This window comes from Oncorhynchus nerka, linkage group LG13 (assembly GCF_034236695.1).
Source record: "Oncorhynchus nerka isolate Pitt River linkage group LG13, Oner_Uvic_2.0, whole genome shotgun sequence".
Lineage (NCBI taxonomy): Eukaryota > Metazoa > Chordata > Actinopteri > Salmoniformes > Salmonidae > Oncorhynchus > Oncorhynchus nerka.
Window position 1 is genome coordinate 53,621,994 of NC_088408.1, and position 25,612 is coordinate 53,647,605.

The following is a 25,612-nucleotide window of genomic DNA, read 5'->3' on the forward strand; positions in this document are numbered from 1 at the left end:
GGCGAGGGACACGACACAAGGCAGGAAGATGGATCAGCATCACTAGCAGGGGAGAGTCTCCTCCTCACCTTTAAAACAAATGTGTTCATGTTGTCGGGCATCTCCAGGCGGTTGCAGCGGCGGATCTCCAGGATGTCTGCACAATGAACTGTCAGTTTGGGACTAGAGCCCTGGAAGATGGACACACCCAGAGAGAGAGAGAGAGACAGAGAAGACATTGAAACAGCATGTCATGTTCTAGACCCCTCAAACAACACTCTGTTCCAGTAACACACCACATTGACGGAACTCCCTTTAAAACACCACATAAGTCATACAAGTGTGTTTGTGCCACATTAAGAGGAGTTTCAAGCTAGAGTTTGCCTCTGCTTTACGTACATCTTTGTTCATCAGGACCATTTTAGTCAGTGTTTGTGGTGAGGAGGTTAAGTTTGTGTTGGTTTGGAGAGTAGAAATATTAGGTTGCATGAATTGTATCTATCGCTGTTTTGATGTTTTCCCTTTGCTCTACAGATCTCTCTGACAAGAGCTCCAGAACTGGATGGAGAGGGGTACTAGATGGTGGAGGAACTAGTGGGAAACGCACATTCACTGGGACATGCAGGTTGTGTGTGCGTGCCTCTCCTTCTCAGTTTCAGTTTGTCTAAAGTATGTGTGCCTGTGTGTATGAGTCTTTGCTCTTGAAAATCCAGCTTGGCTCTTACCCTGGAGCGTCCCTCAGTGGAGCTCTCTGGACTGAGCACCAGGCCCTGTTCAGACTGGAGAGACCCGGAGAGTGGGCTGGAGGAAGGCTACTGCTCACGAAACACACACTCTCTAGCCCAGCTCAGAAGGAAGAAAGGAGACGAGAGGAGGAGAGTTCACCATTTTCCAAATTGAATCTCGTCGCTTTCTTTCCAGCGCAAATGGGTGGAGGGAAAGAAAGCAGGTGCTCATTGTGTGCTGATGATAGCTAGGCTTTTGTGTGTGTCATGTGTGAGCTGTTCCACGTGCTGGCTGCCGGGATGGATGAAGTCCATGTGATATCAACCCCAGTCACCTCGTTATGAGGAATCCTTATGCTATGTTAAGGCAGGTGTACCTTGGAGAGAGTGGGTGGGTGGGTGGAAACAATATGTATATATGTATTTGCATATGGTGTAGTCAGAACGGCATAACCCAAAAAGTACATCTCCTCACTCTACAGCCAATTACTAAGCCTAGATCTCCATTATTTTGTGCAGATAATCCCTAAAATTCCTCCTTTACAATAAATCCTAGAAATGGGGATCAAACAGCAGAGCATAACAAAGCACAGTTGGCGCAACACTCAGGTCCTAAGAGGTGTATTCCAGAAGGCTGAGTCAGAGGAGTATGACCCTATGCAATTGTGACAGTGTGTGAGCGGGAGGAATGTCTATGGATGCATCCCAAATGGCACCCTATCCACTATATAGTGAATTAATTTTGGGACGTGGCCTATGGGCCCTGGTCAAAAGTAGTGCACTACATATGGAAAAGTGTGCCATTTGGAATAATCACAGACAGGTTGGGCACATCAAAAGGAGATTCCTTTCCCCCTCATTTCCTTTCCTCATGAGTCTTAGTATAAATTAATAACACAGAGCCATTGTTCATCCAAACAGCTTTAGGGAGAAATTAAAAGTATTTGACTCATTGAAGGAATCTGAGAAGAAATGATTAACTGACTAACCTAGTGTGTACAAAAAAGCAGACAAATGAGTGCGTGCCCACACACACACAGCTTTTCTTTCTGCCAACTCCATCAACCTACCTTCCACACACTCCAAATTTTTTTGTCAAATTATTTTTAAAAACAGTCCGGTGGGCATGTAACCTGTCCCATTCACCATGCTGAGTCTGAGGGAGGATGGAGGTAATATATACCAAATGCTGAACACACACACACACACATATACGCTAAACATAGACAAACACACATACCAGCCATGATAAATTGGCCTACACAAATATCCACGATACAGCACAACGCCAAGCCTTTGTACTGTCAAACTAATGTACCCGAGGTTCAGTGCGCACTCCACAGCTTTGTCAAGTATCAACAATCCAAGTAACCATTAACCCCGAACTGTCAGTTCACACCACATGAACAAAAGTAAGTGGACACCTGCTTGTCAAACATCTCATTCCAAAATCACAAGCATTAATATAAAGTTGGTCCTCACTTTGCTGCTATAACAGCCTCCATTCTTCTGGGAAGGCATTCCACTAGATGTTGGAACATTGCTGTTGGGACTCCTCCATTCAGCCACAAGAGCATTAGTGAGGTCGGGCACTGATGTTGGACAATTAGACCAAGTCAGCGTTCCAATTCATCCCAAAGGTGTTCAATGGGGTTGAGGTCAGGGCTCTGTGCAGGTCAGTAAGATTCTTCAACACCAACCGACAAACGATTTCTGTATGGACATAACTGTGCATGGGGGCATTGTCATGCTGAAACAGGACCTTCCCCAAACTGTTGCCACAAAGTCGGAAGCATAGAATCGTCTAGAATGCTGTAGCGTTAAGATTTCCCTTCACTGGAACAAAGGGGCCTAGCGCGAACCATGAAAAACAGCTCGAGATCATTATTCCTCCTCCCATTAAACTTTACATTTGCCACTGGATTGGGACAGTTAGCGTTTTCCTGGCATCCGCCAAACCCAGGTTTGTCCGTCGGACTGCCAGATGGTGAAGCGTAATTCATCACTCCAGAGAAAACGTTTCCACTGCACCAGAGTCTAATGGCTGCGAGCTTCACACCACTCCAGCTGACACTTTGCATTGCGCCTGATGATCTTAGGCTTGTGTACGGTTGCTCGGTCATGGAAACTCATTTCATGAAGCTCCCGACAAACAGTTATTGTGATGACGTTGCTTCCAGAGGCAGTTTGGAACTCGGTAGTGAGTGCTGCAACCTAGGACAGGCGGTTTTGTACGCGCTGCACGCGTTCAGCACTCGGCGGTCCCATTCTCTGAGCTTGTGTGCTTCGTGGCTGAGCCGTTGTTGCTCCTAGACGTTTCCACTTTACAATAACAGCACTTACAGCTGTGTACTCGATTTTATACACCAGTCAGCAACGGGTGTGGCTGAAATAGCCGAATGCACTCATTTGAAGGGGTGTCCAAATACTTATGTATACATAGTGTTTGTTGATTGATAAGAGCAAGAAAGATCAATAGCTATTGACACTGTCAAACAAGTGGAACAGACTGGCAAAAAAAGGTAGGAATATCCAACCCTCACCATCTCAGATTGCGCCGAAATCTTTTATGTAGTTAGAAACATAAGAGAAATTAAGATAATTGATTCCACAGGATTCAAAACATAATTCTTCCTAACAATGAGTAAGACCTCAGGAATCCAATCAAATTAATCAAAAGCCATCCACCCACAGTTGCCCCACACCCCATGCCAATCCCACCCTGAAAACCAGTGTACTGTATGTCCACTATCAGTTCAGTATACTTTATGTCTGACAGGAAGTACAGGGCTGCAGCTTCTTCATACTTTGCAATGTATTCCCTGTAAATCTGGTTAGGACTGTTGCTGTGATCATATTATCACCACACCACCAGTCATGAGTCATGAATGCAGTAAAATTCCACGTGACTTTTGAGTTACATAATCTCCTTTTGTGCACTCTGGACATGCTTTGGTAGTACTCAACTTGCTAACTATCATCATGCCCTGATACTCAGGGCTCAATTGTCCCTCTAACTACTCTGACATCAATGCAAATTATATTGAAAATCACATCAAACACGTATCAAAACAGTAGGCCTATCATACTTGTAAAACTCACCTCACTGTGATCATCAATTTGAAGAAATAAGTTCAACAGCAGGTTGAAACAATGTAAAATGGTTGTTGTGGATGTTGTTTCAAAGCCTAACACAACGAAATGGACAGTACTTTCTAAGGTGATGATCAATTAAAAACACAAATAAGCATATGCATTAAACCTAAAATAAAAAACAACCCGAATAAAAATTATGATTGTGCAGTTACACAATACATAGCCTACCGCATATTATGCATGGCCAGTGGCGACCCGTCATTCAGGGCACACCTGTTTTGAGCTCCATATTTTTTGCCTGTTTTGCATATTATGTTGGCATTAGTAAGTGTCACATTTCAGTTTGCAAACAATGTATAAAAAAATATAATTTGGTTAATAAAGCTGCATACAAACATGGTCTCTTTTTTGTTTCCTTCAGTAAGGAAGCTCCAAAATTAAGGTGTTTCAGCCTATTTCAGTGCTTTCTGTGGTGGTGGGGCAAGCCAGCAGAAAATACGGTGCGGCGTGATTGGCTCAGTGTTCTGTAACTCATGGGGACACTACATCCCTGCCAAGTCTAAGGATAGACCTCAAAGAATTCTAGCCCCTTGGGTGCTGCCATTGAGTTACATTAGAAGTGCCCATCCAAGAAGGCTCAAAGTCATTGGCCACTGAAAAATGACATCACATTACGTTATATGTACAGTAGCTTTGATTGGACTGATCATGTCAACATCATACTTTCAAAATCTTAGCTAGCAGTCATCGTCATGAATCAAGTTGACAATCTACTGGTAAATCCTTTTTAAATTGCAGATAAAACGTATTGGTGCTCATCGGCCATTGGACATCAACATTACACAGTAAGTTGGAAATTGCAAATTCAACAATAATTAGTTTGGAAGGAATCAGTGAAAGTGGCTGTGTGGTCCCAAATCTGGGATTAGGGGGCTCTTTTCCAAGTTTTTAAAATGATAAACATTCAACATTGGCCATGCTGTCAATGAAGCATGATTTGTGCTGCGCTCAAAACAACTGTTAACTTGGAACTGCGAAAACTTGACTTCAGTGAGTTCAAGAAAACTGGAAAGTAAGGAATAAACGAGCTCTGACTGGGAAAATACATTTTGAACGGTCATCCAACTCGGAATTGTAAATCTGGCCTCTTTCTGGAGCTACAACCTGAAGATCAATGACATCATCATGTTGTTGTTTTTTTTTTTTTTTTTTTCCCCCCAGAGTTCCCAGTTGTTTTGAAAGCGGCATAAATCCAGAGAATGCCAGACTGTCCCACCACGTAGCCCATATAGTTTGTTGATTTCTACGACATTCCAAGGTTGAAATCATTCACAACTAAAATTGCCAAATAACTAAATCTAGCATATAGGACCGGTTTCAAATTATCAATTTTACGTTCAATATGCACACTTGCTACATAACTGAATAAAATATAAATTATGTGTTTCCCGTTAAGTTCAATTATATTCCTCTTTAAAATCATTAAAATAAAACAATTGCACAGGATTTATAAGCATACAGCCTATGGCATGGTGCATAGCCAGATTCCATAAGCCTACAGTAGGCCAACTCATATTTTATTCACCTGAAATACAATTTCTTCGCATCATGTACCTTACTTTAGACCCGACTAAAATAAAGGATTTTTTGTGATGGTGTACATTAAATTGGTTGTAGATGTTCAAAAAAGCCACATCAGCAGCTTATGTGTGTGGAGGCCTAGTTATGCTAAAGGTGTTTGTTAATTAACAGTCAATTACCGCGAGACCAGTGAACTTTTGCATGACAATAACCTGCTGGGGGAAAAAAATCGCGACAGCCACAGCCCTAAATCTGGTGATGTTTTGTTTGTTTTGACCACTAGAGTGAATTGCTTTCATGGAGGACTGGCTTGACTTGTGAAGATCACCACACAATTGCTTTTCATCATGAGCAAAAGCTATTGGTTTTCAATCCAAAATTGCTAAGAAAATATTGTGATCCATGATTTAATAAACACAAGAGACCAGCAAAATGTATAAAAGGATGTGGCAGTAGCAGGAACAGCGGCATCTAGTGTGAAACTTTACAGTAATTCATGGTAAATAAAGCAAGCAACTTCAACAGCTCATTTCTCTCAACAGGGGGAAAAAAGCATCACCAGATTCACAGGGAATACATTACAAAGGATGAAAAAGCAATACTTCAATCCGCAGATCCATAACAAGGCCTTGTCAGACATACTGAACTGAATACTGTGTAGTGGTTGATGGGGTAGGATGTGTGGGTGGCTTTTTACTATTTAATTGGATTCCTCATGTCTTATGCAAATCGGATGTTTGGTACTATATTTCTTGAATATTATGTTAATCCTATAAATTAAAAGGGCTAATTTGGGTGCAATCATGAAGATTAATTTCTCAGATATCTAAATTAATGTTCAATAAAACAATTTAGCAGGAATGTTAATATTATCGGTTTCTAAATACAGAAACGATTTCAGAACAATCAGAGATGGTGGGGGTCATGGCATGCTAGCGTAAAGAAAAACTCCAGAACTCTTCAACCTTTAATACAAACAGGAAAGAACACCAGAGAGGCTACATGTGACTGATGTATTAAGAGTACGTGACAGGAAGGCTTTGTGAGGGTGATGACATTAGAAGCCTGTGAGCACTTGAAAACTAATGTCTATGCACAAGGACTACTCTCAACAATTTCCACTGAACAGCATCACTCTGTTACCGTGGAATTGCCCTTACTGTAGCTGTCTACTTTGAAATGCCAGACACCATCTCCTCGATTGTATACACGACGCATCGAAACGGTTTGTCCGTTTCCAAGCTTGTTTAGTACATTTTTGTATACTTCATAAGGTATGCTCTGAGCCTGTGAAGCCACAAGTGATGAGGAAATAGAACATGGTGTAGGCAGTAAGAGATGTGACACAAATCAAGAGTTTGATGCGAAGCAGAAATTACTGGGTGACAACAGTGAACAGCGCACATGCAGAACGGGGGTCTCATGCTACTCAGTCAGCGCCCATCCCAACCACATTGCACATCAGAGATCAGCTGCGTACCAAAACCGTGGTGGGGTGCCTTTTATTGTTGTTTGAACTGCAGAAAGCCACTCAATACGACGCTGAGAGACAAGTGAGTGCACGTCGGCTTTTCACATCTGTCTTTCAGCTTCACTCACACACAAACATAACATTTGATATTGTGGTTTGAGGAAATTGCCAATTTAACCCAGACACGTGGCAAAGCAAATACTCACACGATCACATTCACAAACCCAAACATACGTGAGTTAGACTACATAATAAGCCTATGCCCATATAGGCCTACTTCATCTACACATTCACAAACAAACTTAGGCTACACATACTGTATGTACAGGCTTCAACTTACAAGACAACACAAAAAAAAGTGTTGGTGTCAGCTGTAGACCTTAACATTGTGCACTTAAAGGGATAGTTCACCCAAATTACAAACCGACAGAAACTGTTTACGGGGTAAGGAAACCAACGTACAAGGTACGACAGTAATCCATGCTTTGGTTTAGTTTCCCTGGCGGTGGCTGGCACTGTTTCCAAACGCCAAAATTTTAGCACAAATCCCATTCAAGTCATGGGACCAATATTTGAAATCTAAAAAAGAAAACAATATTCAAATCATCTATAAGTGACTTTGGTGAGCTTCACAATAAATTTGAGATCATTTCTGATGATTTGGACATGCGCAGAAAATGCTTATATTGGTCCCATGACTCGTATGGGATTTGTGTTACAAATGCTAAAACGTTAGCATTTAGAAACAGTGGCAGCAGGGAAACTAAACTAAAGCACGTATTGCTGTCATCACACCTTGTCCATAGACTAAGATTCTTGTTTGTAATGAAAATCACTATATCAAATAAATGCAATGTAATAGACTAGGAAACCAAAATGTAATTTTGTAATTTGGGTGAACTATCACTTTAAACAAAGACATATTGGTTGTTCAGACCCACCCCCACAGTCATACTGAACCAGAGAGGAGACACAGGAAGTTTGGGGTCCCCTAAGCGCCTCCCAGGGTCCCATTCTCAGGCCGTCTCCATGACAACACCCCCCTCACCCAGAATTCCGCTATCCCCTAAGAGGGTCAAGACCGCTGTCACTGTCCACCCAGGGCAGGACTCCAAGCCTGCTTTGCTCCAACATTCCGCTGACTCTGGGGTTGTCGTCATCATCAGAACTGTCTCTAGAGACTTTCCAAATGTTCCCCTCTGCTATTAGTACACACACAATACAAGGGGATTTGATTTTCATATGTCACATTTGATTTAGATTTAATTTGGTTGACAAACTCATTAGGTTAGGTTATTGAGAATTTGGTAGTTCACGTTTAGAATAGGTCCTTTACCACATCCACCCATGGCCTCCGGTACACTAGGCTATGTGCTTGCTAATCAGCTTCAGCATGGATGCTTTGCATTTTTCATGGTGAAGCAGGTTTTCAAACCCTACATCCTCAGAAGTGTCACAGAAAAGAGTGCTGTTCTCTGGAGTCTCTAAAGGGACCAGCAGCGAATAGAATGGTGATAAAGCTCTCAATCAGATCTAGCGAGATATGACATCAGCAAGGATGTGGGGACAGCGGGGCCGAGGTAAAACTGAGAAATGACAGGTTTCTAGGAAACATTTCAGAGACACCGACTTTCAATGTGTGCCAGGGAAACAAAGTGACAGAGGTCAACAGAAATGAATAGACCCTATTTGTCTATTAGAATTTGTGTCAAGTATCTTCGAATTAAATGGTAATAATAGATATTACAGCGCATTAAAGGTTCTACACAGAATTTTTGCATTGTAATTTCAGAAAATGTCCAGAATATATCTGCCGCTAATAGTGGAATGATAGTGTATCACTGTACTACTTACCCACCAGTGTTGTGATTGGCTATGATATTCGCCTATTGATTTCTCACGCAGGACCGGCATGTGTTGTCTAACTGGGAAACCTGTTGTGACTTTGTGGCTACGTATCTAGTGGAAAACGCTCTGTCATTTCCTGGTTGCTAAAATTCTACACTGCTCGTTCAATTTCAGTTTATGTGAGAAAACAAGCTCTTTATTATGTAGGAAATCATTGTGCCATCTAAATTGCTGTGAAATATTGTTTAATAAGATGAAATACAATTTCTACACCAGTTTCAAACAGCGGTTTTGGTCCACCAGCTTCAAACAGTTGTAAAAACTATATTTTTTTGTTGTGGTACTGTGTAGAAAGAAGAACATTTATGAATTCAGTGTTTTGCTAGTAGTTTTGAATATTGTCCAGGTCTAGGTTTATATGATCAGGACTATTTTCTAAGTAAGAGAACATTAAAAATTGAACCTGTCTTCTCTTGAGATTAAAGCCTTATATTTATATTTATACTGCAAGATATGAAGTGCCACAATGATGTTTGTTTTTCAAATTATGTATTTTATTGAAACAGAAGTATGAAGTAAATAGCCCACATTATTATGAAAAATAAGTACCTTTTTTTGTGATTTTATAACAGAACATTGCATTTGGTTGTTTTTTAAAGTCCACAACAATGCTTAAACCCCATCAGGAGAACACTGGGAAAAATCTGAGAAAAGTTGATTTTTGGGTGTAGTTACCCTTTAATTCAAGTGCACACCTAGCCAGAGGTTGTTTTTTTAGCAGTGTTTTTGTAGCACCCTTGATCGTAGAGTTTGCAAAACAAGTACCCACTGGATTGCTGAAAATAATCATAATATTCTGCCAGGTAACCATAGGCTACTTTGTAGTTAACATTTCATTGAGAAGGTTTTTGTGAAAGCCTTTCCATCTACCAGAAGACTGTTTGACTTAGCATCATCGCTACACAAAGTGATAGACGCTCGCACCGCACACAGACGGGCATTCTCGTTGTCTCTTCAGAAAGTTGCAGGAAATATCTATCTTGGGCAAATTAAATCATTTTTAATACATTTAGTTGTTCCTAGTGATTATTCACCATCTTCATTAGGTGTTTTCATAATGTATCTACAGATAATCACCATAAAGTCGAGGCCTAACAGTAGCCTATACAATTTAAGGAGACAAATGAACGGCTCTCACACCGATGCGATAGTCTACGCTGACTGACGAGAAGTGTCACTCACTTTAGCGTCACGGTCTGGCAAGCCCCAACATCCTAGGAAAGGAAACCTGGGAAATCCTTTGTGGATTTCGACTCATCGTTACCACTTACATTACTTACATGGGGCAAGCAAATTCACGAGGATCATGCTCTCTCCATCAGTGTAAAGAAATTTGACTGCACAGTATAGCTACACAGTATAATGACGAGATACTCATGTCGCCGCCCTAACAATAGGAGTTGTTGTCCCAAAGGCGGGAAGGCAGGTGAGAAATTTAGGTCCCATTGAAACGCTTGGGCTTATTTTGGACAGATTTTGGCGAGAGTGAAACCTTCCTCTCTGCAGTGTTTCCCTGTCATTGCTCGCTTTAATAGATCACCAGAAGATGCATTTAGTTCATTCTAGTGGGAGAGGACTCGACGTACTAGTGAATTTAAACTTTTAAATGAAAAGTAGCCTGAAGTGGTAAATGAAGCCGGCTGAAAATGAGTCTGTAACCGATGGATTTGAAAAACAGTGTGTGTGTGTGTGTATATCAAGGTTATTATTAGTAAACAAAAACTTAAAATAAAATCTAAGATTGGAAAAACGATTTAGTAAACCGAAATAAAAACTATAGGCTACTGAAACTGACTGCAAAACTAATTTTAGTTTTTTAATTTTCTATGTGGCAAAAATCAAATGGGTTTAATCAAGCTTTTTTTCAAATGGGCTTTTCTAGCTTCTGAATCTGGCATGTAAAATGCTGCCAGTAGACGGCAATGTTTCAAATAGGCCTATCTTGTGCAATATTATCATTAGCTATCAGAAGCTAACAGGGAATAAGCCTTATATGGGATTATTTTGAGTGATACAGCTATAATTTTATTTTATAGGATTCGCCTCCTGGTATCATATGAACACACATAAGACTTGGAACATTTTTAGAATTACAGGAAATGTGCTTTGAAAATGCAAATTTTTCTCTCTGCCAACAAGAAGGGTGTTTGGGGTCTCATGGGTTGCGAGGTGGGCGTTTGTTACTATGCCGATACATAACAATGCATCCGGACTTCTGTCACATAGGACATTTGTATTACAGGACCATCTGAAATTGTATAAGAGTACCCCTGCTTATAGGCCTAGAACACATAAATAGCTCCTAGCCTCCCATGCATAAGGCTACTTTCTGCTGTCAGACTCTGCATGCTCATGGGGCTGACATCGCTGGTCCAAATGGAAGCTAATAGCAGTAGCTCATGGATGTGTATTTCAACAATACTGTGTAACTCCGGTAATGGATTTCGCCTTTGAGTTGTCTCGCTGAAACTGTCTTACTCTTTCAAATGACTGCTTGACTTGTTGTCTTGTTGCTCGGTCCACACAGCAGACATTGTGGGCTAGGTTAGGAATGCTGTGTTGCACGTGTAGAGCTATATTTTTTGTGGCGTCATTACTACATCTACCTACGTTATGTAGGTATGCACGTCAGCTTTGACATCGGTTTTGCACCTCGGCTTTAAACTAGACAGACATCGGGCCGATGCTAATGTTGGCATTTTTAGCTAATCTCGTCCGATTCCGATATGCTTACTGATATATTGTGCATCCCTAATTACCATGGGCTGCTCATTTCTATTTCTCAATGGTACCCGTATCCAGGGTAGATAAAGCACAGTTCTATTGGGCCTCCCGAGTGGCGCAGTGGTCTAAGGCATTACTACAGACACGGGTTCAACCGTTTGTGGCCAGGAAGTCCAACAGGACGGCGCACAATTGGCCCAGCGTCGTCCAGGTTAGGGGAGGGTTTAAAATACAATTTAAAAAAGCACCAAGTATTTCTTTAAAGACGTTGCTGCTAGTGATGCGATTTATAAAACGTTTTATACTTGCTTTTAAAACAGCTTAGTTTGGGTTGTAAAATAACTCTTATTTATTATGCGCAACTTGTTTAAAATCCTTCACTATTTCAGCAGGGTTCTCTACTCGTTAGGTTTAGTGTTCTCCACTACAAGCACGTCATGTGTGGATATATTTGCGTGGGGATTAGCAGTTTCCTTGTTCTATAAGGAGACCAGGGTGGGTTTCTTTTTCATACCAGGCTTCAGAGTATTGTTTTGTTTTTGTTTTTAATTCTTCCATTTTTTTTTGTTGTTGCTATTTTTGGAAACATTTTTATTGGATCAGTTATTCTTGTAATATGGCATCTATCCTTTCCCCACCTGACTCTACATGGCCAGGCCTAACCTCATGAGGGACACTTTTGCTAGCTGGAATGTTAAATCTTTAAAATCACATAGTGAAACGTAAAAGGGTTCTTTCTTAATCATATCACCTTAAAGTACATATCATCTTTCTTCAGGAGACATCTCTGCACTTTCGACCACTCTCTTTTAAAAGGAGGGTGGATCGGTCAATCATATCATTCCAATTTTCCAGTCACCATTTTAATTAGTAAAAACATACCATTCGTAATGTCAAGTGTAGAGGCAGACTCAGCAGGCCGTCTCATTATTGTAGTAGGAAGACTGTATAATACACCTGTTATCTTAGCTAACATTTATGCACCAAATTAGGATAACAGTTAATTTGGCACAAATGCATTTTCTCGATGACCAAATATGGACACACACTAATACTAGGTGGTGATATGAATTGTCGCCCAATCTGGATCATAGCTCTCCTAAGGTATCATCTTCATCAAACACAGTATCCAAAAATTAGCCATTTAAGACACGGCATATCTGATGCTTAGCGTTTCCACAATCCTATAGCAAGGGAGTATTATTTTTTCTCACCAGTTCATAAGACCTTTCATGTATAGACTACTTTTTCCTAGACAATAGATTTCTGCCACTTATCACTGAGTGTGATTACCAAGCTATAGTCATTTCGGATCATTCTCCCCTTACTATGAAACTACTTCTACTTAACTCACTCCTGCAATCAGAAGAAACCTTGGTTGCTTTTATTTAATCTTAAATTGAGCTATTTCTCAAGCTTAATCAAACCCATGGAATGTCTCCTACAACAGTATGGGAAGCAATGAAGGCTTATCTAAGGGGACAAATTATTTCGTACAGTGCGATTAAGGAAGTGCAATATTCAACGCCTAGGAGAATTTACAAAAAAATCTTGGATTTGGATATGGCATATTCCCAATCTCCATCTGCAGATTTACTAAAACAATGTTTGACAGAGTTGGATCTTCTTTCAACTCGACAAGCTGAAAATCAAATTAGTAAATCTCAATACAAAACTTATGAACATGGAGAGAAATCAGGGAAAATGCTCGCACACCAGCTGCAAATCAAACCATACCTGAGATAACTGACAAGCTGGGTAAATGTATTGATCATTTAGAGGTCAATTCATGCTTTCATAAATTTTACTCACAATTATACACTTCGGAATCAGCTGGTAATGCCACCTTACTCGACACCTTTGAGAACTTAGATATTCCTACAGTTGAACCTAAGATAACTGTTCTTCTAATTCAGCAGCTATCTGTAGAAGAGATTGTGTTGGTAATTAAATCTATGCAGTGTGGTAAATCCCCTGGATCCGACATATTTCCGAGTGAATTATGTTTTTTATCAACTCTCCTCTTGCTTTCCGTACTTGAGGAATCGTTCCCCTCAAACTCTTTACCCTCAACAATGAGAAGCATGTATTTCACTTATTCTGAAAAAGGGAAAAAACTATTGAGTGTGGTTCATTTAGGTCAACTTCTTTACTGCATTGTGATGTAAAGATACTTTCTAAGATGATTACCTCCCGTTTTGAGTCAGTACTTACCTCCATTATAGATTTCATTTTTTTTTTTTTAAATCATTATTTTTTCAACATCAGACATCTTTACAATATACTTCATAATCCCTCTTCATCTGACACTCCAGAGATGTTATCACTTGATGCCTTCAAATACCTTTGATAAAGTGGAGTGGGATTATCGATTATATACTCTCAAACAATTTGGATTCGGTCCCAATGTTATGTCCTGGATCAAAATTCTTTACCCCCCCCCCCCCCCCCATGGCTGCAGTGCGCACAAATAACAATAATAATATTTCAAACTTCAACGTGGAACAAGACAGGGTTGTCCTCTATCCCCGAGCCTTTAGCCATAGCAATACGTAATAACACCACTATCAAAAGTATTTGAAGAGGGGGCTTAGAGCATAAAGTCTCACTCTATGCAGATAACATGCTATTATATATGTCTGACTCTTTAACTGGTCTTCCAGACATCCAGATTCTACTAAAGACATTTGATAAAATATCTGGGTATAAGGTTATTTCTACAAAGAAGTGAATTGATGCCTATTAATACTTATGCCATGAAAATTTATTTTAGTCATGTGCCCTTCAGAGTCACTACACAGAAATTTCAATAATTAGGCATTTGAGTCACACACAATCTCAAAGATCTCTATAAAGCCAATTTCCCTTGATACCAGGCTGTATCACATCCGGCCATGATTGGGAGTCCCATAGGGGCGACGCACAATTGGCCCACCATCGTTCAGGTTTGGCTGTCATTGTAAATAAGAATTTTACCTTGCTTAGTTAAAATGTTAAAATAAAAAATACATTTAAAAAACACTCAGCCTGAAACAGAAACTTGAACACTTCTTTGGGCGGAAGAATTAACAATTAACATGAATGCATTACCTACATTTTTATACTTATTTCAATGTATTCCTATCTTTCTGACATTTTTTTTTATCTCCATAGATAAACTGATATCTGCTTTTATCTGGAACAAGAAAAACCCTTGGATACGTAAGAGCGTATTGCAGAGATCTCGCTCTCAGGGTGGTCTAGCACCTCTGAACTTTCAATACTATTGCTGGGCAGCTAATATTAAAATCCCAGATGTTACAGGCCTGAAATGAATGACCTTGGAAATCTCATCCTGTGGCCCCGCTGCATTACTCTGCTCAAAACTTGCATTAGCTGAGCCTGTTTCCAAATACACTAAAAACCCTATTGTGAAACATTCTGAAAATAATCTGGAAACAGTTCAGGCGATTGTTTGGTCTCAGGGAATTTTTAAAAATTCTGCTCGATTATTAAAGAATCATACGTTCTCTCCATTATTAGACCGGTCTTTTCATATCTGGGCTGGGAAAGGGATCTCCTCACAACAACTTGTACATTGATATGATTTTTGCATCTTTTGATAAATTACTACAAACGTTTGATATTCCTAGATCCCATTTCTTTAGATACAAAACTACGCAATTGTAGGCATCTTCATACTCTAGTCACTTCCCTTCACGCCCACCTATCTCCCTTCTAGATTCTATTTTTAAAGTGAACCATTATATCTACACATTATTAAAGTCGCACAATCTGGATTCCCTTAACTCTCCCGAGCCCTCTTTCAGCTAGGGAGCAGTATTTTCACATTCAGATGAAAAGCGTGCCCAGAGTAAACTGCTACTCAGGCCCAGGAGCTAAGACATGCATAGTATTAGTAGATTTGGATAGAAAACACTCTGAAGTTTCTAAAACTGTTTGAATGATGTCTGTGAGTATAACAGAACTCATATGACAGGGGAAAACATGAGAAAAATCCAACCAGGAAGTGGGAAATCTGAGGATTGTAGTTTTTCAAATGATTGCCTATACAGTGTAAATTGTCAGATTGCACTTCCTAAGGCTTCCACTAGATGTCAGTCTTTAGAACGCTGTTTCAGGCTTCTATTGTGAAAGGGGAGAGAATAGGACCACTCACAGTAGGTGAGCTGAAAGCCTTTAGTTGTTGATCGCGCACGGCCGTGAGCGAGAGCTCCGTTCCCTTTCCTTTCTAATGATAAAGGAATTGTCCGGTTGAAACATTATTGAAGATTTATGATAAAAACATCCAAAAGATTGATTATATACATCGTTTTACATGTTTCTACGAACTGTAATGGAACTTTTTGACTTTTCGTCTGGACTTTGTGCTCGTGCCTTGTGCATTTGGATTAGTGAACTAAACGCGCAAACAAAAAGGAGGTATTTGGACATAAATATGGACTGTATCGAACAAAACAAACATTTATTGTGGAACTGGGATTCCTGGGAGTGCATTCCGATCAATATCAAAGGTAAGTGAATATTTATAACGCTATTTCTGACTTTTGATGACTCAGATTATTGCAGGGATTATCGCAGGGTAGGACCGGTGATTAGTAAACCAGCAACATCAAATGCCGCCCCCCCCCCCCCCCCCAGCCGCAGGACGATGCTGACCAGGGATGGCCCCGGGGACGAGGAGCGGGCTGGGTGGCAAAGATGGAAATCACGGATGATGTTGGGATCCAGAATGTCCTCCAACGGAACCCAACAACATTCCTTTGGTCCGTACCCCTCCCATTCCACCAGGTACTGGAGCCAACCCCCACAACGTCAGGAGTCCAGTTGGGATCTGACGACATAGGAGGGACCTCCCTCGACGTCCAGAGGTGTCGGAGGGGTGTCGTGGGGGACAGCATCAGCCAAGGGACCAGGAACCAACGGCCTGAGAAGGGAGACATGAAAAGAAGGTGAAATAGAAATACCTGGATGTCCAGCGACGACAGCTGTGAGCGTGAAGTCAAATCTCGTAACGAAAAGGGCCCACCTTGCTTGGCGCGGACTCAGCCTCCTCGTTGTCCGTATGTACTCCAGGTTCTGATGGTCAGTGAGGATGACGTCCTCAAGCCAGTGTCTCCACTTCTCTAATGTCAACTTCACCACCAAGAGCACTCGATCACCAACGTCGTAATTCCTCTCGGCAGGGGACAGATTCTTAGAGTAATCCGCACACGGATACAATTCTTGTGATAACCTTGTCATTCAAACAAAACTGACCCCACTCCCACCATAGAAGCATCCACCTCCACCACAAAGGGTATCGTGGGATCTGTACGTTTCAGCAACGAGGCAGAGGTGAAATGTCCCTTCAGTAGGCGGAAGGCCTCGTCAGCTGATGGATTCCACACCAACCTACCGGGACCACTCAAGGAGAGAGGTGAGAGGAGCGGCAATGGAGATAAAGTTCCTGATGAAACGACAGTAGAAGTTGGCAAACCCCAAAAACCGTTGTAACCCCTTTATGGTGGTTGGGACTGGTCATGACCTGACTGAATCTACCTTCTTGACGTCCATCTTCACCCCCTGCGGGCTGATTTGGTAGCCTAGGTAGGAGACAGCCTCCAGATGAAACTGGCACTTCTCCGTCTTGACAAACGGTAGTTAGCCAGGAGGCGTTCCAGGACTATTCGGACGTGAGCGATGTGATCCTCCAAGGTAGCCAAGTAGACCAGGATGTCGTCAATATGCACAACCACCTGGAGTCCAAGAATGTACCGGGAACACCTTGTTGACGAAAGCCAATGCTCTGCCAGTGTTCCAGGCAAAGTCAAATGGCATCACCAAGTACTGATAGTGACCAGACATCATGCTAAAAGCTTTCTTCCATTCATCCCCCTCCCAGATGCGGATGACAGGCCCCGATGAGCTGTTTGATGGCTGCCATCACCAACGGGAGAGGGTAGCGGTACTTGGTGGTGATATCATTGAGTCCTCTGTAGTCAATACATTAGGTGTAACACTCCATCCTTCTCAGTCACGAAGAAGAAGCCTGCAGACGCAGTGGACGTGCAGATGAATCATTGTTGGAGTGCATCATGGATGTACTCCATGGCCTTGGTTTTAGCCACCGACAGAGGGTAGATGCATCTGCGCAGAGCCTGCAAGCAGGCCGATGGCACAGTCCCAGGGGCGATGAGGAAGGAGACAGGTGGCGTGGGTTTTGGAAAATACCTCCCGCAGGTCCTGGTATACCTCTGGGATGTTGGACTGAAGGGCAACCACAGGACTCAAACTGACATGGAACCACAGGGGATGAGCAAGCAGGTCCTCCGGCATTCTGGTGCCCAGTCTGATTTTCATCCTCGACCATGAGATGTTGGGGTTATGGCGTTGAAGCCAAGGGAGGCCGAGGATGATCTTGTGAGCTAGTGCACTGGTGATGAAGGGAATGTTCTCCTGATGGATGGACTCCATGGTGAGGGCGAGTGGTTTGGTGATGTGTGTGATGGTCCCGGAACCTAGTGGCCGATTATCAAGGGCTTGAAGGAGATGAGTGGGTATGAGGTGATGGTAAGAGAGGATGGGTTTGGTCAAAAAAGGTCCCAGCGGCACTGGAACCCCCTAACGCTGTAGAAACATGGACAGTCGACTAGTGTGATCGACACCACAAAGGGTTTAACAGAAAGTGATGAAGAGGGGATACTCACACCTGCCCTAGGAGGTGGAAGATGACATGACCGTCCGTTTGCTCTCGTGGATCCCGAGTTGGGACGTACCGGACACTGCTGGAGCCCTCCTTGACCACAATAGAGACAGAGCCCCAGCTGTATCCATTTGTGTTGCGCCACCGCGCGCGGGGAAGCGTGTGACCCCTACCTCTATGGGTTTAGGCCCTGATCCAAAGTGTTCACAGAGGGAGGGAGAGAAGCGGTTTGAGTACCGACGCTCGCGAAGTAGGTTATCCAGAAGGATGGCCATTGCGAGGAGTGCGTCAAAGGAGAGGTTGTCGTTTCGACAGGCCAGTTCTGTCTGGACCTCCTCGCGCAGTCCTCTGACTAGCGTACGAAGTGCCGGCTCGTTCCATCCCTGTATCCTGCACTGTCCGGAAGGTGAGCGCGTACTCGGCAGCCGTCTGGTCTGCTGCCGTAGTGACGCTCACCCCTGGAAGGGACATATGGGTGTCGCTGACCTGAGCGGGTTGTTGAATGGGCTGGTGTGCTGGATTGACTGGTAGTGGAGTATCCTCTGCTAGTTGAAGTCAAAGCCTTTCAGGTATGTTTGAGACGTTGAACACTGCTAAGAACCTCTTCCATAGCCTTCCCCAGTTGCGCCGTCGTGACGTTGACGAAGTAAGTATCCCTGTACGTCAACCATCTGGGAGATGTTCTGATTTCCTGCTGCTTCCATTTGTAGAGGCAGCATTCTGTAACAGACGCTGGGAGTCGAGAAGCAGGTGCAGGTGGTAAGTTTAATTAAACAACGAATATGGAACGATACAACATTGGAGTAGCATCTTGACATGAAACACAGAAGCAATACGGCCTGGGAAATGAACCTAATGGCATTCCATATAAAGGAGAGGTAATGAGTGAGGTAATGTCCAGGTGTGCCTCATGATGAACCACTGGTGCGTGTAATGTTTGATGCCATGTACGCGTGATTATGGTTGTTAGGACCGGTGGTTAGTAAACCGGCTACGTCGAATGCCGGAGGGGTGGAGCGGGAGTACATGACAGCAGGCTCCTTCTTCTTTATTGCATGTTTTGAACCCAAAATGGACAGATTTCTGGATATCGATTTGAGACATTTTCTAAGATACTGGAGAGACCTATAGAACGTTCTGCCTTTATTGTATTATTCAGTGTGGCACCACGGGAGGCCCCTTTAACTTATTATGGGCAGGTGGGACGATAGCGTCCCACCTGGCCAACATCCGGTGAAATTGCAGAGCACGAATTTCAAATTACGGAAATAAAAATACTTAACATTAATGAAAATACAAGTATTAAATATCAAAATAAGGCTTAACTTCCTGTTAATCCAGCCGCTGTGTCAGATTTCAAAAAGGCTTTATGGTGAAAGCACACCATGCGATTATCTGAGGACAGCGCCCGCATACAAAAACCTTTAAAACATTTTTCAACCAGGCAGGAGCGACACGAAAGTCAGAAATAGCTAAATAATAAATGCCTTACCTTTGAAAATCTTAGTCTGTTGGCACTCCAAAAGGTCCCAGTTACATCACAAATGGTCCTTTTGTTCGATAAAGTCGTTCTTTATATCCAGAAAAACTCAGTTTAGCTGCGTAATTCATTCAATAATCCACCGGTTTCCCTTCTTCAAAATGCATACAAAATGAATCCCAAACGTTACCAATAAACTTAGCCAAACAACGTTTATAAAATCAAAACTCAGGTACCCTAACACATAAATAAACGATACAATTTAAGACGGAGAATATTATGTTCATTACCGGAGATAAATAACAAAGAATGCGCTTTCACTCACGCGCATGGAAACACTACAGCCAAAATGGGAGCCACTTAGAAGTTGTAGTTTTTCTCTCTCATTTTTCCAAAAACCAGCCTGAAACTGTTGACATCTAGTGGAAGCCCTAGGAACTGCAATCTGGGAGGAGTTTCTCATAATAAACATGAAAGCCATTGGAAACAGTGGAAGGCTGATTTTCTTTTTGTGGGATGGTTTGTCCTCAGGGTTTCGCCTGCCATATCAGTTCTGTTATATTCACAGACATAATTCTAACAGTTTTAGAAACTTTAGAGTAGTTTCTACCATACATGCATATCCTAGCTTCTGGGCCTGAGTAACAGGCAGTTTACTTTGTGCACGCTTTTCATCCTGACGTGAAAATACTGACCCCTACCCAAGAGAGGTTAAACAGTTCTATGGGCAACATGCTGGCATTTACTACTCTTCTAGCTAGACATCTATACTATTTAAGTGGAAGGATGGTTTCTTCCTACTTTTAACCATTGGAAAAGTAAGCTATGCAACATCTCAAGCTAGAGAAAATACACTACTCCATCCTATCCTTTGTAGAAGACATGGACCCAGCTAATTTCACAACTCCATAAACCAACCCAAATTAGAATGTATAATTTTTTAACTTTTTGAATAATATTATTTTTACTATTTGATAATATTGCTCATTTTATACAATGCCTCATTTAAGTCTGATTTTGGGTTGGTGCTCTGTTAGAGCATGGGAGGGGTTGGGGTGGGTTTGATTTGGTAGAAGATCAGTGTGTTTTGATTTAATATGCACTCAAATATCAAATGGAGACCACTTTAGCGCATGTTAATTTTTCACTCATGTTGGGTAGGCTACTCCGGTTATTTCGCTACGTGACATTCTTCCCAACCTCTCCCGACCAGCTGGCGCAACTGGGGAAGGCTATGGGGAAGGCTATGGAAGAGGTTCTAACAACCCGCTCAGGGCTCTCCAATCCTGTTCCTGTAGCCATAAGTGTTTGGGCAAGTGAAATCTGTTCGGGAACATCAAAAGTAACATGTTTTCACAACTAAACATATTTCAACTGTTGAAAGCCCCTCTCTCTGCGCACTGGAAAAAGGAAAGGAGAGAGGGGAGAAGATGGAAATGCATGGTGGCAAGATATTCTGTAGCTAAAGCTAATATGTCAGCATATTAACCATGTTACTATTCTATTCAAAAAGCAAATACAAATTCACTATAATTATAGGCTAACTGTACCAAAAAATATAAATTAAAAAAAAATGTTTCTGCCATGTGTAATATGCGGTAGGCTGTGCTTTGTATAACGGGACAATCATTTTAATTACGTTTTAATTACGTTTTTTGGGCTTATATAGGCCTATGCATATACAGTGCATTCAAACAAAGTACTGAGTAAAGAGTCTGAATACATATGTAAATATGATCAGTTTTTTACTTTTAATACATTTGCTAAAATAAAAACTGTTTTTGCTTTGTTATTATGGGATACTGGGTGTAGATTGATGAGGGGAAAAAACAATTTAATCAATAAAATAAAAATAAAATTAGGCTGTAACGTAACAAAATCTGGAAAAAGTAAAGGGGTCTGAATACTTTCCGAATGCACTTTAGCATATGCATAAGCTCTAATATGCATATGTGTTAGGTTTTGAAACAACATCCAAAATGACCATGTTGAACATCTTTCTTCAAATTGATCAATCACAGTGATGCGAGTTAACCGTTTTGATGTGATTTTCAACTGCATTTGGATTTATGACAGAGTGGTTAGAGGGATAATAAAGCCCTGAGTACCAGGCCATTAGAGAACTGATGATCGTTAGAGGTGGGTACTACTAACATGTTCAGAGTGCACAAGAGTAGATTATCGTGACTCAACACGTAGAACATGATGGGAGCTAACATGATGCAGCCCGACTCCCAGTGCAGGCTAGCTTGCTTCACGAGCCATTGTTTACAGATAGCTCGTTGCGGAAGCTTCTGTAGCCTGGCGTCCTTGATCAATGAAATCTAAACGATTCAGTTTCACCAAAATAAAGTTTCCAGTACTACGGAGGCATAATCAGTATCTTTTAGGAAAAATACTTACTATTCTACGTGTTGAATGTGTCCTTCACTGTTAAATAAGCATTTAAAACCCATTTTCTGTCTGTAGAAGTGGGAGATTACCTTGTACCTTACTCTCGCATGACTGGGTGGTCTAGAATGGACTACAAAGGCAACCCACAGGCATAAAATGGGAGACCCTGGATAAAAACATGTTTTAAAATGCTCGTTTGATAGTGAAGGACACATTCAACATGTCAAATCGTTCCTAGAGATATGGGATATGCCTCTGTTGACTGGAAACTATATTTTGGTGAAAGCGAGAAGTTTTGATTTTGTTGCTCAAGGACACCAGCCTACGGAAGCTTCCGCAACGAGCCGTCTAAACAATGGCGCAACAGGCTAGCATGTGTAAGTGGAGCAGGCATAGTGCGCGTTATAACAAGGAACAAGGGTTCAGCTGCACTGATATCTGGATCCATGAGACACATTTGACAGAAGTAAAGAAATTAACACAAATTCTAGTACCAGACCATTTATGTTCTAGTATCGAAAAAATACAGACGTTTTGGTATACCGTGCAACACTAGTTCGCTGATGTGTGTGTGTGTTGTGGGCAACAATGCTCATCGCTCTGTGATGGACCTGTAACCACAGTGCTAGTGCACGTAATCTTGCAGAGTTGCCTGTGGAAAGCCCCTAAGTGGAGCTTTCTCTCATCTAGCCTACCTCTGTCTCTGCAACCCCTTTCCTCTGCTCCCTCAGTCTCTGGTCATTTTCTCTCTTAAATCACCTTTCCCCTTTCTTTCCCCTATCCCTCTGTCTATGCCTCCCCTCTCTTTGGCTGTGTGCCCCTACCCCCCTGTGTGTGTGAGACATGGTACTGTGTGTGGTTTACAGTCTTTAGCCTGTACACAAGATGAGTGGACCCGTGTGATTGACTGATCTGCCTGAATAGCTTTTTACAGAGCCAGGGCCAGTGTACACAGACCAACTGACAGACAGAGCCAGACACACCACCACTAAAAGCCCCTGAGCCACGAAGGCAGCTTTATCGGTGCTGCACCTCTGGGCCTGTTTTGCCGGGGCCAGTCCCTGTTATTTTAGGAGCCCCGGTCAGAGGCCAAAACTGCAGAGCTGTACATGTTTCATTCTGTGCCCAGCAGTGGACAAAGACAAGGGAGAGCAAATGTCTGGAGTGTACACTCACAGTCTCCCACTTTTACCAGTCCTCCTTATCTCTGATTGTTTGCTTCTGTGCTCGCATGTGCACGCACATATGCACAAACTTAAACGTATGCACGTGCATACACAAAATGTTGAAAAAGTCAAGGGATCTGAATACTTTCCGAATGTACTGTATAGACCTATAGTAAGATTATTGGTAAGAGAGATGCGTTTTGGTCCTGAGGACAGCGCATGGAGAATGGACTGATTTGACCATTTTGGGAAACGGTTTAGCCTGAAAGTGAGACTAACTAAACAAAACGAAAACCTCCACTCACAGTAAGTGTTAAAATGTAATGTATTTTTTAAAGGAGCAGAGGTCAATCAAATACACATTGTTTACTTGACCGCTGCTGCTTAAAGACATTTAAATACTATTTCAGTGACAGCAGGTTTTCCTAGTTTAAAATCACAAAACATACGTTATCAAAATGGCAGCTTGGGTGTTATGTGCAAAATTATCAGGATCATTTTACTGCGCTACAATTCTGATAGAAACATGGCACGTTGCATTCAGATCTATTTCCACCGGAGGACACTTGCCAGTCTACACTTAAGGAGGCCACTGACACATTTTAAATGGTGGAAAGCCATACATCTCAATAAGCACATTTAAAAGCAACATTAATTAACCACACATTGGCCTTTGCACACAGTCACTGTCGGTGTGTGAACTGTTTCTTTCTCACATGTGGACATACAATAATATGCGTAGTGTCAACTTCCATACAATGGCTAGCCTATGATTCCTTACTAAGCTTGAACAAAAAATATGTAATTATAGCACATACAATGAAAATGGTGGCATTTTAATTAATTCAGGTCTAGTAGGCATATTACTTAGCAGATAATACACTGGCAATGCCTTTATGCCTGCCTGGAACAAGCAAACTAAATGTATAGATTATTTTTGCCTACATAATTCTACCATTTCAAGATTGCCAAATTGCTTAGTGTTTTCGAGAAACAGGACCCTGGTAAGAGAAAGACAGTTGGTTTGATATTGAGACCCGAGTGATGAAAACTGAAACTGCAGTGTCTGGTCAGCTCTTTGGATGATTATGAACTCTGTACTAGAGCCAGTTTAGTTGGTTTTCATTTGTCTGTGTGCGGTAGGCTAGTAGCAGGTGTTCTGATTTATACATTCCAGAAAATATGGTGTTTGGTTTAGGGATGTTAATGGTTAACAATGAATCAGTTAGCCGCTGAAAATACATTGGACCGGTCATGCTTATCGGTCTATAGGTTCATTTGCATAATTTAGTGGAATTAAATTGGCACGTGTATTTTCGTTCGGCGCCGTATCTTAATCACATGGTGCACAGCACACAGAGTCTAGTTTGAGGAGCGGAATGGCCTATCACCTATCAGACAGCGCAAGAGCTGCTCCTCAAAAAGCTGGTACTGGAGTGAAACCTGCTTTTATAAACCCAGTCATTGCGCAACAAATAACAATTCTAAACGCAATTGCGTGTTCAAACTGTTTTGATGGATACGATTAAAAATACATAATTTTTATTTCGCCATCTCAACACGTAAATAAAAGTGCGCCTCGCATTCGAGTGCATAGGCTATAGTCAACAGTAAACAGGCAATCAGCGCGTCACCCACCAATACAATGTGAGCTTGAGGCAGTATACTTGTTTGAAACCTGAACGTTTTACTTTACCTCAAATAATTAGCCGTGCCAAAATCCAACCGTAGAAATGTTGCGGCAATTATTTTATAGACTTCCTCCTGCCGTTAACCTCTCTAGGGTACGTGAAACGCTCGTCAACAGCCAGTGAATCCGCAGGGTGCCAAATTCAAAACAACAGATATCCCATAATTAAAATTCCTCAAACATAAAAGTATTTTACACCATTTTAAAGATACACTTCTTGTGAATCCAGCCACAGAGTCCGATTTCAAAAAGGCTTTACGATGAAAGCACACCAAACGATTGTTAGGTCAGAGCCAAGTCACAGAAAAACAGCCATTTTTCCAGCCAAAGAGAGGAGTCACAAAAAGCAGAAATAGAGATAAAAATGAATCACTAACCTTTGATGATCTTCATCAGATGACAATCATAGGACTTCATGTTACACAATACATGTATGTTTTGTTCCGTAAAGTTCATATTTATATCCAAAAATCTGAGTTTACATTGGTGCGTTACGTTCAGTAGTTCCAAAACATCCGGTGATTTTGCAGAGAGCCACATCAATTTACAGAAATAATTATAATTATTATAACTGTTATGCATGGAATTTTAGATCCACTTCTCCTTAATGCAACCACTGTGTCAGATTTCAAAAAAGCTTTATGGAAAAAGCACACCATGCAATAATCTGAGTACAGCGCTCAGAGACCAAAACAACCCAAACAGATATCCGC

General features: G+C 41.7%; 1 protein-coding gene across 3 annotated transcripts in view; it reads right to left on the reverse strand.

Moving 5' to 3' along the window:
- LOC115139694 (SH2B adapter protein 3-like) overlaps nt 1-25,612 on the reverse strand; it is a 57,276-nt gene that overhangs the window by 8,958 nt on the left and 22,706 nt on the right. For all 3 annotated transcript variants that reach the window (XM_029677363.2, XM_029677364.2, XM_065026480.1), the window contains exon 3: nt 69-170. In XM_029677363.2, coding sequence (XP_029533223.1) covers nt 69-170 — 102 coding nt within the window. The remainder of the gene's footprint in view (nt 1-68; nt 171-25,612) is intronic.